The sequence below is a fragment of the Lutra lutra genome, chromosome 6, assembly GCF_902655055.1.
Source record: "Lutra lutra chromosome 6, mLutLut1.2, whole genome shotgun sequence".
Taxonomy (NCBI): Eukaryota; Metazoa; Chordata; class Mammalia; order Carnivora; family Mustelidae; genus Lutra; species Lutra lutra.
The window spans coordinates 89,380,430-89,398,517 of record NC_062283.1 but is presented as its reverse complement, the minus strand read 5'-3'; the positions used below and the strand labels follow the sequence as shown (position 1 = coordinate 89,398,517).

Genomic DNA, 18,088 nt, shown 5'->3' with positions numbered 1-18,088 from the left:
GAGACGCTGAGTAGGTACCTGCACCGGGTCACCTGGGGAACCCAGGGGCGGGCTAGTGAGGGAAATGGGTGCATCACATTCTCAGCTGCTGACCTGAAGCTGTGGAGATGGGTGTGGTCAACTCCAGTGGGGCTGGGAGGAAGGGAAGAGGCCTCAAGGGCTGACTTCTGAGAAACTCAAACATTTAGGCGAGGGAGAAGTGCGGGAGCTGGCAAAGGGAGCAGGGCCGCTTGGGAGGCATGGTAACAGTGGGCAAGGTGTGGTCCTGGGGGTCAGAGGAAGTCGGGTGCCAGTGTGTTCCATGCAGCTGAGAATCCCTTAGCTGGATGGGGATTCTTCACCACCAGGTGGTGGCATGATGGGAGATGGAGATAGAGGTAAGTGGAAGAGGGAGTGGAAAGCCAGGCTGTGGCCACATGCACTACAGACTTTTTGAGAAGTCAAGCTGTAAACGTAACAGAAACTGGCTGGAAGGAAAAGTAGGTGGAAAGGTAGAGGGAAAGCAGGGGGGATAGACTATTCTTCTTTCCCTACCTGGTGTTCCAGCCCCTAGTTTTCTTTCTCCTCTCCTCCATTTCCAAATCCATTTTGAAACAAGTCTCCTGATATGTGTAAACATCACAGGTTTCTAAAATGAAGACATGGTGCCAACCGTTCCAACGTTTCAACATTCTGTGTCATCCAGCCCAAGAGCTCACATGCTTCCAAGATCACCAGTCTTGAAGAAAAATGCCATTGTCTCTGCTTTCCACAAGCTGTCGCCGTCCCTTATTCTATGACCTTGTCAGACCATTTCCTCACTGGCAAGAAAAATATCTAACAACCTAACTTGCTCAAAGTAAAGGGAAGATACATATATATATATTGCTTGTTGGTTATTATGCAGCCATTAAGAAAACCGATTTTCAGAGAAGTATCCATGAAAACATAGAAGATACTAAAGCTAAGAAAAAAACAAATGACAGTCTGCCATAGATAGTATGACCCTTTGCAGAAGGGAACTACTCCAAAATGTGATTAGCGTTCTTTCTAGGTTTTGAGATTACAGGTGATGTTAGTTTTTTCTTTATACTGTCCAAATATTTTTCAATATTCTAAAAAGAGCGTATGCAACTTTTGCAAACAGAAAAAAAAGATGAATTTCACTTAAGACCCAAACAAGTCATTAATGGGCTGATCTGTTTATAAACATCTACTTCTCTTATTGTAGGTGTGAAAGCCACACAGAAGCATAAGGGACAGTCCCTCCATTCAAGAAGCACATGTCTACACTGTTGACATTTGTTGTTCGGGCTGACCAGCCATCAGAAACAGAATCCTAAATTTGTTTTGAAGAAACTATCCCTTTCTGAGTCAGGGATTTGAGTAAGCCTTGTAGCCTAGATCGAAGCCAGATAGCCCATTCTATTCCTTAGCTGGAGGACTGGTTTGGGTATACACATGACCCATTAGGACCAAGAGAAAAAAAGTGAAACCGAAGACTGGGCAGGAGTGACTGGAAGAGCTCCACTCTCTTGAGATGATCTGATGACAGGCAAGTGGGAGAGGACCCCTTTCTCCTGTGATGGCCTACATATGGCAATGACGTCTCCATCTCCTATGATGCTTTCGGTGGGAGACAACTCCTCTCTCCTGTGATGGTTTTAGTGGGAGATGACGCCTCTCTCCTGTGATATCAAGGTAACCCCTTTCCCCTATAATGGTCCAAGTGGGAGATAACCCCTTTCTCTTCAGATGGACTAAGTGTGGAAATGACTCTTCCCTCCCATGGTGGTTTTAATGAGGGTTGATCCCTCTCCCCTCAGATGGTCTATGTGGGCTGATGCTTCCTTCTCATGAGATGGTCTCAATGTGATGATTCACAAGCCCAGGAGACTCATGAGGAGTGTTTTAATCTCCCCAAAAGAGCAGAGCAAGGTCCTTGAACTGTAATTCCTGAGCCATATTCAACCCACATCTGGCTTTACAGGGGATATTTAGTGACGAGAGTGAATAAATTCTATTTTGCTCAAGTCAGCTTGAATTAGGGGTTTGTTGTTGTTATTGTTGTTGTTGTTGCTGTTGTTTTGGGGCAGGAGGGTTTGGTCTCCTGAATACAATATTTCTCAATTATCCTTCCCCTAGAAGAACTGTCATGGCCAAATAATCCAAAGTATTAGGTGCTCTAAGGCAGTCATGAAGGCAGGGCTCTGAGCCCAGGGGAGGTACGGATTTGCCTGAAGAGCCCAGGGAATGCTTCCTATGTGAGTTAGGCCTTAGGAGTCTGCAAAGGGAATTCCCAGCATGAGTAAAGGCAGAGAAGCAGACAGTGCCCGGTGTGTTCACAGAAGAGCTGCAGCTCACTGTAGTTTATGAAACCCTTGGGGGTCACAGGGCAAGAAGAAACAAGAGCTGGGGTTAGATTCTAAAGAGTGTTCTAAGGAATTTACACTTTAATCTAGAAAGAAATTATGGGGTTGAAGGGGATGTGTTTTATAGTAAAATACAAAAACAAAACCAACAACTGATGGAATGGTAGAAAATGGACTGGAGCAGAAAAGAGAGCAGGAAGCCATGTAGTCTTTGTTCATGCTCCCTTCTCCCTTCACTCGCCCTCCTAATACCCTCCTTACAGGGAAGAAGCATTGTACTCATCCTTCTAGCCCCGTGCTCAGTACAGGGGAGGCCTTCATAAATGTTTGCTAAATAAATAACTGAAGAGAAGAAGGAATCCACAGCTTACCCATGATTTCAAGGCAAATCTACTTTAAAAGCCCTACCAGCTCACAGCAATTTCCTCCCCACCCCACCCCTGACCCCATATTCTATGCCCTCTTCTTTGATCTGTTTTCCTGATTTACTCATCCCAACCCTCACAGTGAATGTCAGGCACTGTTACTTAACTATTTCATGTACTCTGTCTTCCCTCGGTAACTACAGAAGAACAGTCACTGGGAAAGGAATCAGAGCCACTCCTGTGGTCAGGTCGGACTCCAGGCTTGGCTCGGATACCTGCCTTACGTGTGGGCTTCTCAGATGGCTTCAAGGATCTAGACTCAGCAACACTGCAGTTTAACTTAACAATATGTTGAATATCAAAATTTAAACTATTAAAAATACTCAATTATTCTTCTCCTCCCTGTTATCTCAATCTGCTTAATCTACAGCAAAATAATAATGAACATAGGAATGGCATGTTTAAAGTGCAGTCAGGCCCGGCTTTATTATGTTACTCAGCCATCTGTGACCCTTCATTAGAGGCATTTGGGAATCTAGCGCTCAATGGCTCTGCTGAATGACAATGGCAATGGAAAATTAGTACTGTGGCTTTAAGAGCCTAGCTGCTCAAGTATATCTGGTCCCTATTCCTATAATGTAAACAATGGTCAAGTTCAGCCTACAAGATAAACTTCCATGACATATGCAGATGTCAAAGAAAAATGACGTTGCTAGGATTGTCTGTACACATACACCCAATATATGTGAATTTCAATCTTCTGAATATTAACAGAGTCACCTAAAACACCACCAGATTCTACATTTAGTGGAAAACCTGCTAATGGCACTTCTCTCTTTTCAGGTTGTACCACAGTGGTGTCATATCACGCACTGATTGCTTTCTTATTAAGACAGAAAGAGATTCAATCTTATTTTGTAATTGAATAGCAACTGAGGAATGGCACACAGGGTTGGGCCAGGCCAGGGGCCCCCAAGGCTGCCTTGGTTTCTCCTCCGCCTTACCGTGGTTCGATCAGTGTCACCCAAAGTATGCTCCTGATCCCTCTGCATTCCCTTCCAGACAATTCTGATTGCCCAAATTCGTGCCGAATTGGAATGAATGTCTTGCAGTCTTCTTTGAGGTGGAGTTGGGCAAACCCGAGTCTGATGGGAATCACAGATGTGCTACCTGGAACTTATTTCAATACTTGCACGGCTCACAAATTTAAAATCCCACCTGTCTGAAGGGCACACCACAGCAGAATTGCAGAGGTAACGCAATCCCATACGCAGGTAATGTTTCATGTACAATAACCATGGAAGCTAATACTTAACAAGCTGGCCTCTATCTGGAAAATCAAAGAAGCCATTTCTTCCTGGTCACATTCGCCAGTGTTTCGAGATCAGGGTTGATGGTTCAACTTCCCTTTTTCCCACAGGCGCTTGGAATCAGGCCAATGGATTCGCACGGGCTGGTGGTCCTGTCTAACTCGGAGATGGGTGACCATCGTCCACCTTGCTGGGAATAGGGAAAAGGGGGCCTCCTGGCGGGGAGGACCACGGTTCCCCGCTAAGGTCTGGTAGAAGACAGAGACCAGAGAAGAGGCAGATGGATGTCAACGCCCGATCCAAAATTCTCATATCCCGCATCAATTCACCGAGGCAACTCTCTCAATCGCGCGAAACGCATGCATAACAGCAGCTCAGCGGAAACCCCACGCATAAGGGCCGGCTCAGCCCCAGCCCGCGCGGCCCTCCGGCGGCGGCGAGCAGGGGCGCGGGAGCCCGACCGGCCGGCAGGTGCCCGGCGCCCCGCGTCCCGCGCTTACCCAGGGCCCAGGTGCAGCTCTCCTTGATGGCTTTGTACTTGCTCCCGGACGCTTCCTTCTGCAGCTTCCTCAGGATCTCTTCCATCTTGACCTTCGCAGGGTCTCGGCCACCGACAGGGAGAGGAGCGCTCTTGGGAGGCCCGGCCGGGAACGCCGCCGCCTCCGCCGCCTCCGCCGCCGCCGCCACTGCTTGGCTCCGGGTGCCTAGGCTGCCGTGGCGCTCGCCCCCAGCCAGTCCCGCGCGGCCGCTGATGAATCACGCCCGCTCCATGCCGCGGGCCACGTCAGCCCCGCCGCCCCGCCCCGCCCGCCGCCCCGCCCGCCAGGGTCAGGTGCGCTCGGCGCGCGCGGCGACGAGCTGGAGCCTGGAGGCCGGAGGCCGTGGTCCCCGACCCGGCGCCGAGGCAGGCCCCGGAGCCACAAAGCTTCGCGGGAAGGTGGAAGCGGATGTCCGGAGCTGGCTCGCCTGCCGGGCGTTGGCCCGGCGCGGCCCCAGGGAGCGTCTGGTCGGCCCGGTCAGCCGGCGGGGAGGGGCCTAGCCTCTGTCTCCCCCACCGCCCGCCCACCCGGATCCCTATCCGCGACCCCCCTGCGCGGCGCCAGGCGGGGTGGGGTCGGCCCCGCCGGGTTTGCCGAGCCCCGGGCGGAGTGTGGCGGCGCGCGCTAGCATCCCGGTGTCCGGTGCTCACTGTTCAGTGCACAGCCCTTCTGGGCCACTCTCTGCGCCGGGCTCGGGCGCTACCTGTGAATAGACTGCCTCTCCCCTACCGGGTACCAACACGATCTCGCGGAGGAGGTGGGGGGATGAGGGTTCGTAGCCCTGTTATACACAGGAGGAAACCAGGCCAGAGAGGCTAAGTTACTTCCCATACCTACCAGAGTTAGCCTCAAAACACATTCCTAAATCCAAAATCCCCTTTTTCCTTATTCTCTTGCGCTAAATTGTTATCCTCTGGAGGGAAAAATAAGGGGGGGGGGGCGCACAGGGGCCCACGCAGCTGTCTAACTTTGGTGGGGGTGGGAAAGGATGGGCAGGAGGAGCTTCCCCAGTGAAGAACACTTTGGCTAAACTTGGGAAACAGACTGTGGGTGTCCAGATACTGGAGGAAGGGAGCGATACCAGGGCCGCAGGTCCTGAGAGAGCGCGCGCGCCGTGCTTCCGGGATGGCTTTGAAGGAAAGAGGGAGAGGAAAACAGGAATCTAACTTGGCATCTCATTGTTTCCCTTTTGAGAAAACCGTGACTAGGAGCTAAGAACGGATTTTAAGCATATTCGTTTTTCTTTAAAAATGTCACTGTAGTGGTAGGGAAAAAAATTTTTGCAAAGGAGTAACTGGAACCTGGGAGAACAGTAAGAAGATTCTACAGTAATCTAGAAATAAGTTAGGCCAATAGTAGGTGGAAAGGAATAGAGGAAAATATAGCCAGAGATATTTAAGGAGTGGAAGCAGTAGGATTTACTGACTGATTGGGGTGGTTAGCGTCTGGGATGACTTCCAGGTTTCTTTTCTGGAAAAAGAGGAGGATTGTGGCCCCATCTTCCAACTTAAAGAAGAGAAGGAAAGGGTTTGCAATCTGGGGAGTATAAGAGTTCAGTTTTGAACATATTCAGGTGGAAAATGATAATGAGAAACCCACAGGGTGTTTCACTTATGGGCAGGAACGTAGTACAGTGCTGCATGATAGAGATGAGGATTTGAAAGCCTTCAGGTATTGAGTTATTGATTCCTGGGGTTTGGCAAAAGTTGCAGGAGGCAGTGGATGGAATGGATAGAGCAGGATGCCAGAAAAAAAAACTGGAGTCCCCTTATTCTTTTTAAGAGTATTTATTATCACTTTATGATTAAAAACAAATTTACTAGAAATTTACTAGAAAAAGTAGTAATTTCAGAGATATAAAGTTCTAATAGCTTTGTAATAAAGCTCGCGCAGAGTATTAAAAAACAGAGCATTTGCACACTCTAAAAAAAATGGGCAATGATTGTGAAGTCAGTCCACAAATACAAATAACTTATATAACCTTTGAGAAATATTCAAACACCTACTTATCAAAAGAGCACAAACATTCAAGTAAAGTGTGATTTTTTAAAAAAATCAATCAAATTGGCTAAGAGCTGGCCAACTGGACCCTATTGTGTCATGGATGCTAGTGGGAGGGTAATCCTGGAGAGATTCTAGATGTGTATAGAGCACCGATGTGGCTACGATTCAACAATCCTACTTTTAGGAATTCATCCTAAGCAAGTGATTATAGAAGTGGAAAAAGATTTTTCTACAAGAATTTCAATATGCTGTTCAGTCATTTTTTAAAAATTGAAAACTATCTACATGTCCAACAGTAAAGAAATGGGCAAAAGAAAAAAATCCATGATGTATGCATCCATAAAGCAGCATATTGTATAGCCTTTAAGAATAATGTAGGAGAGGAATGTTCAGTGACATGAAAAGTGGTTGGTACTACATAGTTAAATGAAGTAAGGAAGTGGTAATATGCTATTACATACATCCATGCACTGACTGATCCCAATTTTATTATTTAAATATTTGAAGTGGAAGTACATAGGAGTTTTAAAGAAAAATACACATGCACACATAGGAAAATAAACATTTTTCTTTTTATAATTGCAAGGTGTTTTTGTTTTTGTTTTTTTGTGTGTGTGATAGAAAAAAATAAATAAAAGTAGTATACAGGCAATGGGAGGACAAAGATAAATACAAATGGATCAAATGGGCATAAGAGTTTAGATAGGAAGTCTGCCCAAGAAGAGTAATGAAGGCAGAGACTGGTTGCAGTAGATTAATTAAGAGCAGGTAGAAATACATGTATAAACAACTCACTCAAACTGTTGACTATGAAGGAAATTAAGAGTAAAATAGTCAAAACACTTTTTTTAAAAACATCAACTCAGTAGAAAATACCCTTTGCATCACCACCCCCAGTATACCCAGAAATACATATATAGGTAGATTTAAACACTGAAACAAAAGATTTTTTTGAGTAATCTCCACGTCCAGCACGGGCCTGGAACTCACAACCTGGGTATCAAGAGTCCCATGCTTCACTGAGCCAGCAGGGGTCCCTCAAACAAAGTTTTTATTGATAAAACAATCCTTGCTGCTAAATAGAATAGAGTTACTATTAAATAGGATTTGATTCATTGTTGCAGGCATGCTTGCTTGTTCTTAAATTTGTTCCAGGCTGGAGACAGGAGGATAATGCCGCATGCGCAACCCAGGTGTTTTGTGTTTTGATGTCTATTCCTTCCCACTCTTTTCAGTTATTTTGGTTAAAAATTCTGGTTCACAGAAACACGTTGCTGTGTATGTTACTTATAACAATACACATTACTTAGCAACTGAAGTTACAAATGTCAGCAGATTCTTCTTTAATCTTAATCCAAAATGGTGATAAATTTATAATCATTCTTCAATGTATTTGAATAACAAAGCATTAATAAGTAGTTTTCCTTTTTGGGCATCAACTGTAATGTAAATACGGATTCAGGATTTTGAAAAACAAATGAATCTTTTACCCAATTTTTTTTTTCTTGGTATTTCAAATTTCTTTATTGGAAATGTTTAAAGTGTGAAACAGATACTTGCAATATCTCTAATGTCTTTAATTTTATTCCATTCAGAGTGTCTTCACTAATAATATTCTCTTTCTGTGTTGCAAAAGGTTGAGGACATATAGTAACCATGGTGACTACTTAAAATGTATTTTGTAACTGTTGTATATATTAAGCATCTTGAAATGGAGTGTAACTTTTTCGCTATGGTTCCAAATCCAGCTATTAAAAAATGTTAAAAATACGAGTTATATGTGCCAATTTTGTTGCTAAAATCCCATCTCCAAAAATGATAGCCAAATGAGATTGCTTTTAAACAGAAAAAAAGTGAATCCCATTCTTGTGTTCATATCACTTAATATTTTTCTCATACCAGCCAATAACTCCAGTATAACATGACACATGCAAATATTAGCTAATGGAAAGGCTAAGCTGCTTAACAATGACCCAATGATACAGTGGTTGGCAGAGCATAGACTTTTATTTATAGTTTAAACTAAGTGGTGAGTCAGTGATGGGGGTTAGCATAGCAGCTCCAGAAGATCATTTGAGGACCACATACCTCACATCTTACTGCTCCACCATTCTGGAAGGCGTTTTTTTCCCAAGATGGGTCCTGGGCAGGTTGCATTCTAACTGATAGGGAGAAGAACAGAGAGTATATGAGCCCAGGCTTCAGATGGAGAAGCCATGCACATTCCTTTCCCTATACTCCACCAGTGAGGACAGTTACAGAGACGCACTTGGATACCATACAGTTTATCTGGGACCTCAGGGCCCCCACCGCAGATCTCTTCCTGTGGCAGAGGGAGGAGGATTTGGTGGACAGCCACCAATATGAGTCACAGCTCCATTTGGAACAAAACATATCAAAAAGTAACAGTTCTCTTAATGAAATTTAACAACTATTGCTACAATCGCTTTCCAGAGAGTCAGCAGAGATTCAGCAGAATTCTTAGGATGCCAAATGTATGAACATGTGTGAACGGTGATTTCAAGTAGCAAAGTAGAACGAAATTCCTAATAATATTTTAAATTATTCTGCTATGTTTCCTGGTTATATTTACTTCCAAATCAGTTTCAATTCTATTACAATTTACCGGTTTAATTTATATTTTTCAAACAGTGTTCTCATTAGGTAGAATCATGCAACCTATACCTGCTTCTGCCTGGCTAATAAGTATTAATGGTATTCTGTATATTCTATGGGCTGTATTATCACTTAGCAATATGGTTTTAAATTTCTCAGCCAATTTATCATCAAGAATCATACTCACCATGACCACGTACGCCAAGAATAATTTGTGTTTCAGCAACTATGTGAGTAACTTTCTCTTTGGCCATACCTATACAGCTAAATATGATCGTAACACTTCTTGATTAACTAATGTAAAGGGTGAAATAGTGTTGACAAATTTGTCTTTTTTTCTTTCTTTGAAAATATGTGAGGGCTTTATCAACAAGTTTGACTTGCTGTATTTCCAAGTTTGTAGTTTCCTTTTTGTAAGACTTTAAATTTTCATTTGCAATATCATTGCACCTTGGGAAAGAAAAACAAAGCTGAATGCATCACACTCCCTGATTTCAAATTATATCACAAAGCTATAGCAATTAAAACAGGATGGTATTGGCATGAAAACAGACGCATAGATCAATGGAACAGAATAGAGAGTCCAGAAAGAAATCCCTGTATATACAGTCAATTCATTACAGCAAAGGAGGCAAGAATGTGTAATAAGGAAAAGATGGTGCTGGAAAAACTGGACAGGCACAAGCAGAAGAATGAAACTGGATCACTAACTTCACCATACACAAAAATAAACTCAAAATAGATTAAAGATTTGAATGTAAGACCTGAAATTATAAAACTCCTAGAAGAAAACATAGGCAGTAATAAGCTCCTTGACACTGGTCTTGGGAATATTTTTTCTGGACTTGACTCCGAAGCCAATGGCAACAAAAGCAAAAATAAAACAAATGAGACTGCAAAATACTAAAAGTCTTTGGCACAGCAAAAGAACCCATCAATAAAATAAAAAGGCCACTATTGAACAAGAGGGGATTTTGAGGGAGACACACCATAAGAGACTCTTTATCTCACAAAACAAACTGAGGGTTGCTGGGTGGTGGGGGGCAGGGAGAGGGTGGTTGGGTTATGGACACTGGGGAGGGTATGTGCTATGGTGAGTGCTGTGAAGTGGGTAAACCTGATGACTCACAGACCTGTACCCCTGGGGCAAATAATACATTATATGTTAATAAAATTTTTTTAAAAGGCCACTATTAAATGGGAGAAGACACACATATTTGCAAATCATATATCCACTTATGGGTTAATATTCAAAATAAAGAATTCATACAACCCAATAACAAACAAATAAAATCCTAAACAATCCAATTAAAAATGGACAGAAGATCTGAATAAACATTTTTCTAAACACATAGAGATGGCCAACAGACACATAAAAACATGATTAACATTAATCATCAAGGAAGTGAAAATCAAAACCATAATGAAATGTCACCTTATACCTGTTAGGATAACTATTATCAAAAGAACAAGAAATAATAAGTATTGGTGAAGATATGTAGAAAAGGAAATGCATTATTGGTGAAAATATAAATTGGTGCAGTCACTATGGACAATTGTATGGAGTTTCCTCAAAAAATTAAAAATAGAACTACCAAAAAAAAAATAGAACTACCATATGATCCAACAATTCCACTTCTGGGTATTTAGCTGAAGAAAATGAAAACACTAATTGGAAAAGATATAGGCATCCCACGTTCACTGCAGCATTGTTTACAATAGCCAAGGTATGGAAACAACCTAGGTGTCCATCAGCTGATGAATGAATAAAGAAGATGTGGTATTTACATTTACACAATGGAATACTACTCAGCCATACAACGGAATGAAATCTTGCCATTTATGACAACATGGAAGGACATTGAGAGTATTATCCTAAGGGAAATAAGTCTGACAGAAAAAGACAAGTACCATATGATTTCACTTATAAAGTGGAATCTAAAAAAACAAAGCTAATAAACAAACAGACAAAACAGTACTCATGGATACAGAAAACAGCTTAGTGAGTGACAGAGGAGAGGGGAGTTAAGAGGTGGACGAAATGGGTGAGGGGGATCAAGAAGTACAAACTTCCTGGGGTTATGGACATTGGGGAAGGTATGTGATATGGTGAGTGCTGTGAAGTGTGTAAACCTGGTGATTCACAGACCTGTACCCCTGGGGCTAATAATACATTATATGTTTATAAAAAAATTTAAAAAATTATTTAAAAAAACCTTTTAAAAAAAGCCTTTACTTAAAAAAAAAAAAAGAAGAAGTACGAACTTCCAATTACAAAATAAATGTCATGAAGGGCGCCTAGGTGGTTCAGTGGGTTAAGTCTCTGCCTTCAGCTCAGGTCATGATCTCAGGAGCCTGGGATCGAGTACCGCATTGGACTCTCTGCTCAGCAAGGAGTCTGCTTCCTCCTCTCTCTCTCTCTCTCTGCCTGCCTCTCTGCCTACTTGTGATCTCTGTCAAATAAATAAATAAATAAAATCTTTTTTTTTTTTTAAGATTTTATTTATTTGACAGAGATCACAAGTAGGCAGAGAGGCAGATAGAGACACAGAGGAGGAAGCAGGCTCCCGGCTGAGCAAAGAGCCCAGTGCGGGGCTCCATCCCAGAACCCTGAGACCATGACCTAAGCCGAAGGCAGAGGCTTTAACCCACTGAGCCACCCAGGCGCCCCACAATAAATAAAATCTTTAACCCCCCCCACCAAAAAACCTAAAATAAATGTCATGAGATATAATGTACAACATGGTGACTAGAGCCAATAATGTTGTATTATAGGGGCACCTGGGTGGCTCAGTGGGTTAAGCCTCTGTCTTCAGGCTCAGGTCATGATCTCAGGATCCTGGAATTGAGCCCCCATTCGGGCTCTCTGCTCAACAGGGAGCCTGCTTCCTCCTCTCTCTCTCTCTGCCTGCCTCTCTTCCTACTTGTGATCTCTCTCTCTGTGTCAAATAAATAAATAAAATAAAAAATAATATTGTATTACAAATGTGAAAGATGTTAAGATGCTAAGAAAGTATATATCTTGAATGTTCCCATCACAAGAAAAATATACATTGCCACTTTATATGGTGATGGATGCTAACTAGACTTATTGTGGTGATCATGTTGCAATGTGCACAAACATCAAATCACTATGTTGCATCTGAAACTAATACAGTCTTGTCAATTATCTTTCAATAAAAAATAAATTCTAAAAATACTACTTAATATATTAATATATATTTTTATCAGCTAATATCTGGTTATTAATACTTTTAATACCTTCAACTATCTGGCAAATGTTAGATAAACTAATGATCTCTTAAAAAAGAATGTCACTGTAAATAATACATTTTTAGTGTTTTAGTGGTTTTGAGCATTTGAAAAGCTATACTTAAACCTTTTTTCTACTAAGCTCAAATTTTTAAAAAATGTATTGAGTAGAAGAGACACTTGTCCTAATGTTGTCACTATTCATAAGTCCAAATTTGGCAGTTCAACCAAAACATGCTTCTGTGTTTTTTAACATCATCATTCTTATTTCTTCTAATAATGAAATAAAAATAAACTATCTTAAGAAGAATTTATGCAAGTTTGATTAAGATGTATGATTATTTGCAAAGTCAAAAAATGCCTAATGCTTATGCCTAATCCAAAAATTCACACTGAAAATTATTAACTCACAACCAAAAGTTAATAGGAACTCTTGCTGCCCTTGCCAACAGTGGATAAATTCTTCTAAACCTCACTTCATAATTAACTGCAAATTACACTGACACGAATTAAACTATAAACCATTAACTCTCCTGATACAATTATTATCAAATCCAGAAAACCAAATGAAACACCAGTGCACAGAAGGGTCATGGCCAGCTGGCTCCCAGCCAATGCACACAGTCATTACATCCCCTCCATCAGCTGTCACTCAACTCAGTTGACCCCAGTATTTGCTACAGCGTGAACAGCATGACTTAGAATGTAAGTGTCACATTCCAATATCGAGGATTCCATAACAATTCTTTTCTAAAAAGAACACATTCTGGTGAAAGAGACTAACTGATTTCACAACCCACTAATGGGTAGACTTGAAATTTGGAAAACACTAGACCAATGGGAGATTTAAAGAGTCTATCGGTGAGAAGTATATTTATACAGTGAAAGAAAAGAGACTTAAAGGTAGAAGTTGAATAGGTAGGAGGCAGCCAACCCAACAGGTGAAATAGGCATTGTAAGAGGAGGGAAAGATCACATTTGGTGTACAGAAAGTTATCAGTCCAGGGAGGGTCTGAAGACCAACCTCTGAGTAAGGAGGGGAGGATGGAAGACTGGGTTTTGGTGTATTTAGGGATTTGTGATACCTTGTTTCCCTTGTGGAACAGGAAGATATTTGGTGAATCTAGGAGATGTAAATAGAGGAAATGGGAAAGAGAGGTGTCCGAGGATGCATAGGAAGCTTCCTTCAAGTGACAAGGGCCCTGGAAATTCCCTGTATATGAATGTTTATGGAACAGTCCCAATTCAGCAAAATTTCCAAGTCTGGTGATATCTCATGACTGTGCTATTATTTGCTTCAGATGCTGACCATCCAGGTTGATGATGCTAAATCCAAATTTCCAGCTTGAATTTCCCTTTCAAGTTTATTTTGGCTAATATGCAAATCATTGATCTTTTCACTTATTCTGGTACCTAATTCACAGTATACTGAAGAAACTTGTTCACAATACTGTTTAACCCAAACAAGCACCAGTATAATCTGGAAGTAAAATAAGCATGATTTTAGATTAAATTCAATGTTGTATTAAATTCAGTCTAGGAAAATAGTATTTAATTTGAAGATGGCTTACAAAATCATTAGTGATCTTGAACATTTAAAGAAGCAAATAATTACTTCCAATACATTCTAAGTAATTTGTATAAAATATAGTGTATCTTTATTTAGGGAAACATTTTAAATATCCCCCCAAATAGGTAACATTAACATTTATTAACATTTAAAATGATTCCTTCATTTGCAAAGAAGTTTCTACTTTAGGAAAAATTAATGTTATCTGTGTACTTAAATATGATACAATTGAACTTTTGCTTCCGGCTACGATTCAGGACCTTTTATCAGAACAAACTTACTGTTGAAAGACATTATAAAACTGAATTTAAAAAATTAAGATTGCTTGTTTGCAGGCATCAGAAACAACCAGGGCATCCAGGATTTAAGGGCCAAGATCCTGGAGAGAAGGGGAATGCATAGAAGTGGGTCAGATGTTCTCTTTTTTCCCTTGGAGCACTGCCAGTATGTCACAGTACATAGAAGGCAAGTCAAAAATGGTGGCCTAGAGATGTCAGAGTTCCCAAAGTCTAGGGATATTTGTTTGAAATAAAACAAACAAAACTAGGAGTTCTGAATTATTAAGACAATTAGAACTTGATGAACCAAAGTGCCAGGGAAAAGGGAAGCGTACAGTGTGAAGGCTACATAAAGTTATAGATAACATTATAAACAATAAAATGCATGACTCAAAGACTTGACACCTGCTCATTAATAAAATTTTAATAAATAGCCTTTCTCATAGTTGTGGTATGTCTATGTGTGTGGACGTGTATATGTATATGCACATGTAAGTGAGGTAATATTATATATGCTCTTATTATACATTCTGCCTCTTTTCACTCAGTGGTATGTGACAGGAAGTTTCCTTTTAAATTGTTGTTTATTTTTCTATTGTATGACCCTAGCAAAACTTAATCAATCCATATTGTTGGTTCCAACTTTTACCGTTTAGAGAAGTCTTCAGTGAACATTTCTGTGGTTATTACATGAATTCCCTATTAGAATATCTTCCTAGAGTAAATCTCTAGAAGTAAAAATGCGGAGTCAAAAGGCACACACAGTTAAAGTGTTTGATGACACATTGGCAAACGAGATTCAAGGAACACGGATGTTTGCTTCCACCAACAGTGCACAGAAGAACCTGTATTTCTACTCTTCAGCATTACAACATATTGAAAATCTTTTCCCCCTTCACCAACTGAAGTGGTGAAAAAGTTGTTCTCTAATTCTTGTTTTAGTTTATAACTAAACGTAAAAGATGAGGTTGAACATCTTATTTTTATCACCTCATCTCCGCCCATTCATGTCTTTCACCCATTTAAAAAGTTAGGATATTACCTCTTTTTATTAATTTGTAAGAGTTGATTTTATATCAGGGATATTAATTTTTATTGCAAATGTATTTCTTAAATTTGTAATTTGTTTTTACATTTTGTTTATGATTCATTATATAGACATTTTAAAGTGTGTGTGTGTGTGTGTGTGTGTGAGAGAGAGAGAGAGAGAGAGAGACTTCGGTAGCAGATTCCTCTTTATTAATTCTCTTTCTCATTGTTGCCAGCAGCAATCTTCTAGAAAACCATGAAGGAATATGAACTTCTTCACAGGTGTGAAAGCAAAGGAGATTGTGTTGTATTCATCAGTAACTTAGGCAGAAGAAAACACGAGTGCTACTATAGGCAATATGGTGATGACAGAAATAGATAAACCCTTGGGAGAAGAGAAAGGGAATTACTGTAGATGCAACTTCATAAAGTCTCCTATAAGGTTTTATATTAATAGAACATTCCAGTTCTTTAGAATGCTCCGTACTTCACCGTCATCCATTCCAAGTCTTAGTTTCTTAAATAGACCCTGCAATAGGCCATAGCAGCTTCTATTAATGATTTAGAAAGGGGAGAATCCCCAATTCTGATATTATGTGTGCAACAAAGGGAGGTGTGCTCTCAGAGTCTCAATTTGAAGTAAAGAATACATTCGCCTACAGACACATTATTATGAGGGCTGACTAAACTGACAGGTGAAAACACTGTGATAAAGGCAAACATCCAGACACTTACAGGTTACTTTGCACTGTTTGGCATCTGAATATTCTTCCATTTTGGGAGCAATTCCTCAGAAGTTCAGAGAAAAACCCTGTCATCCCGTGGATGCCAATGTATGGCATCTATTTCTTCCTCGTTGGAGCATCCATTGGAGATTCTGACTCTGAAGCAAGCACCAAAAAGAAGGAAACGACATAGGTCCATGACAAGAATGTTCCTGTCACTGCTTCTCTTCAACAGTGGACTGACTAAAGATTACAGGCAATACAACGAAACAAGAAAGTAAGTACATGAGGTAAGAAAAGAACAAATAAAACAGTCATTATTTGTGGATGTTATAATTATCTACATGGAATATTCAAAAGAATGTAGAGAAAAATGGTCAGAATTAATGAGTTTAGCAAGATTTCTAGATGTAGTATCAATATAAAAAGACAATTGCATTTTTACTTATTAGCAAAAACAAACAGAAATGTAGTAGCATAAAGTAATATGAAGCATCTAGGAATAAGTATAAGAAAATATGTATAGATCCTTTGTACAGAATATTATGTCTCTACTGAAGCATTTTAAGAAGATTCAAGTAAATAGAGAGACATATCTTGCTTCTATAAAGACAAAATATTTGACAACAAGCAATTCTAGTGAAATTCCCAGTGGGTTTTTTCATGGAACACAAAAGGCTTAATTTAAAATTCATTTGGCTCCTTTGTGTAAATTAATTGACCAAATATACATGGGTTTATTTCTGGGCTATTTTGTTCCATTGATCCATATGTCTGTTTTTATGCTGATATCACACTGTTTTAACTACCTTAGTTTTGTTATGCAGCCATGTAAGATAGCCAAGACTATACAATGGGGGAAAGACAGTTTCTTTCAATAAATGATGCTGGGAAAACCAGAAAGCCACATGCAAAAGAATGCAACTTGACCACTATATTACACCACACACAGAAATTAACTCAAAATGCATTCAAGACTTGAATGTAAGGCCAGAAATCATAAACTCCTAAAAGAAAACATAGGTGGTAAGCTCCTTGACATAGGTCTTAAAGAATAATTTTTTTAGTCTAACACTGAGAGTGCAGCAACAAAAGCAAAAATAAAAACATGGAACCACATCAAACTAAAAAACTTCTGCACAACAAAGAAAGCCACCAACAAAGTGGAAAGGCAGCCTACTAAATGGAAGAAAATATTTGCAAATAATATATTTGATAAAGGGTTAATATCCAAAATGTATAAATAACTCCTAAAACTTAATAGCAAAAACAAGGAATCTGATTTAAAAATGGGCAGAAGATGGGGCATCTGGGTGGCTCAGTCAGTTGAGCATGTGACTCTTGATCTCAGCTCAGGTCTTGATCTCAGGGTCATGAGTTCAAGCCCCATGCTGGGGCTTGAGTTCAAGCTCAATTTCAAGTTCAAGTCATGAGTTCAAGGCTCCATACTGGGCATAGAGCTTACTTAAAAAAAAAAAAAAAGTGGACAGAAGACCTGAATAGACATTTTTCCAAAGAAGATAAAGAGATGGCTGGCAGACTCATAAAAAGATGCTGGGCATCATTCATCATCTGGGAAATGGAAGTCAAAACCACAATGAGAAATCACCTCATACCTGCTTTAAGGGTTACTATAAAAAAGACAAATAACAAATGTTGACGAGGATGTGGAGAAAAGGGAATCCTTGTTGCACTGTTGGTGGGAATGTAAATTGGTGCAGCCACCACAGAAAATAGTTTGGAGTTTCTATAAGAAATTAAAACCGCAGCCACCATATGATTCAGCAATTCTGCTTTTGGGCATTTATCCAAAGAAAACGAAAACACTAACTCAAAAAGAGATAATATACACCCCATGTTCATTGAAGCTTTATCGACAATAGCCAAGATATGAAAATAACCCAAGTGTCCATCGGTGGCTGAATAAATAAAGAATTGTGGTATATACATGCAGTGGAATATTATTCAGTCAAAAAAAGAATGAAATCTTGCTTCTTGAAGCAACATGTATGATCATGAATGCATTATGTTAAGTGACATAAATCAGAG

The 18,088-nt window shown here is 40.3% G+C and overlaps 1 protein-coding gene across 3 annotated transcripts in view; it reads right to left on the bottom strand.

Annotated features, from left to right (window-relative positions):
- The window catches only part of ARFGEF3 (ARFGEF family member 3), a 180,873-nt gene extending 176,092 nt beyond the window's left edge, over positions 1-4,781 (bottom strand). For all 3 annotated transcript variants that reach the window (XM_047733626.1, XM_047733627.1, XM_047733628.1), the window contains exon 1: positions 4,527-4,781. In XM_047733626.1, the coding sequence (XP_047589582.1) occupies positions 4,527-4,611 (85 nt within the window). In that variant the 5' untranslated portion in view covers positions 4,612-4,781. The remainder of the gene's footprint in view (positions 1-4,526) is intronic.
- Positions 4,782-18,088: the final 13,307 nt, after the last annotated feature.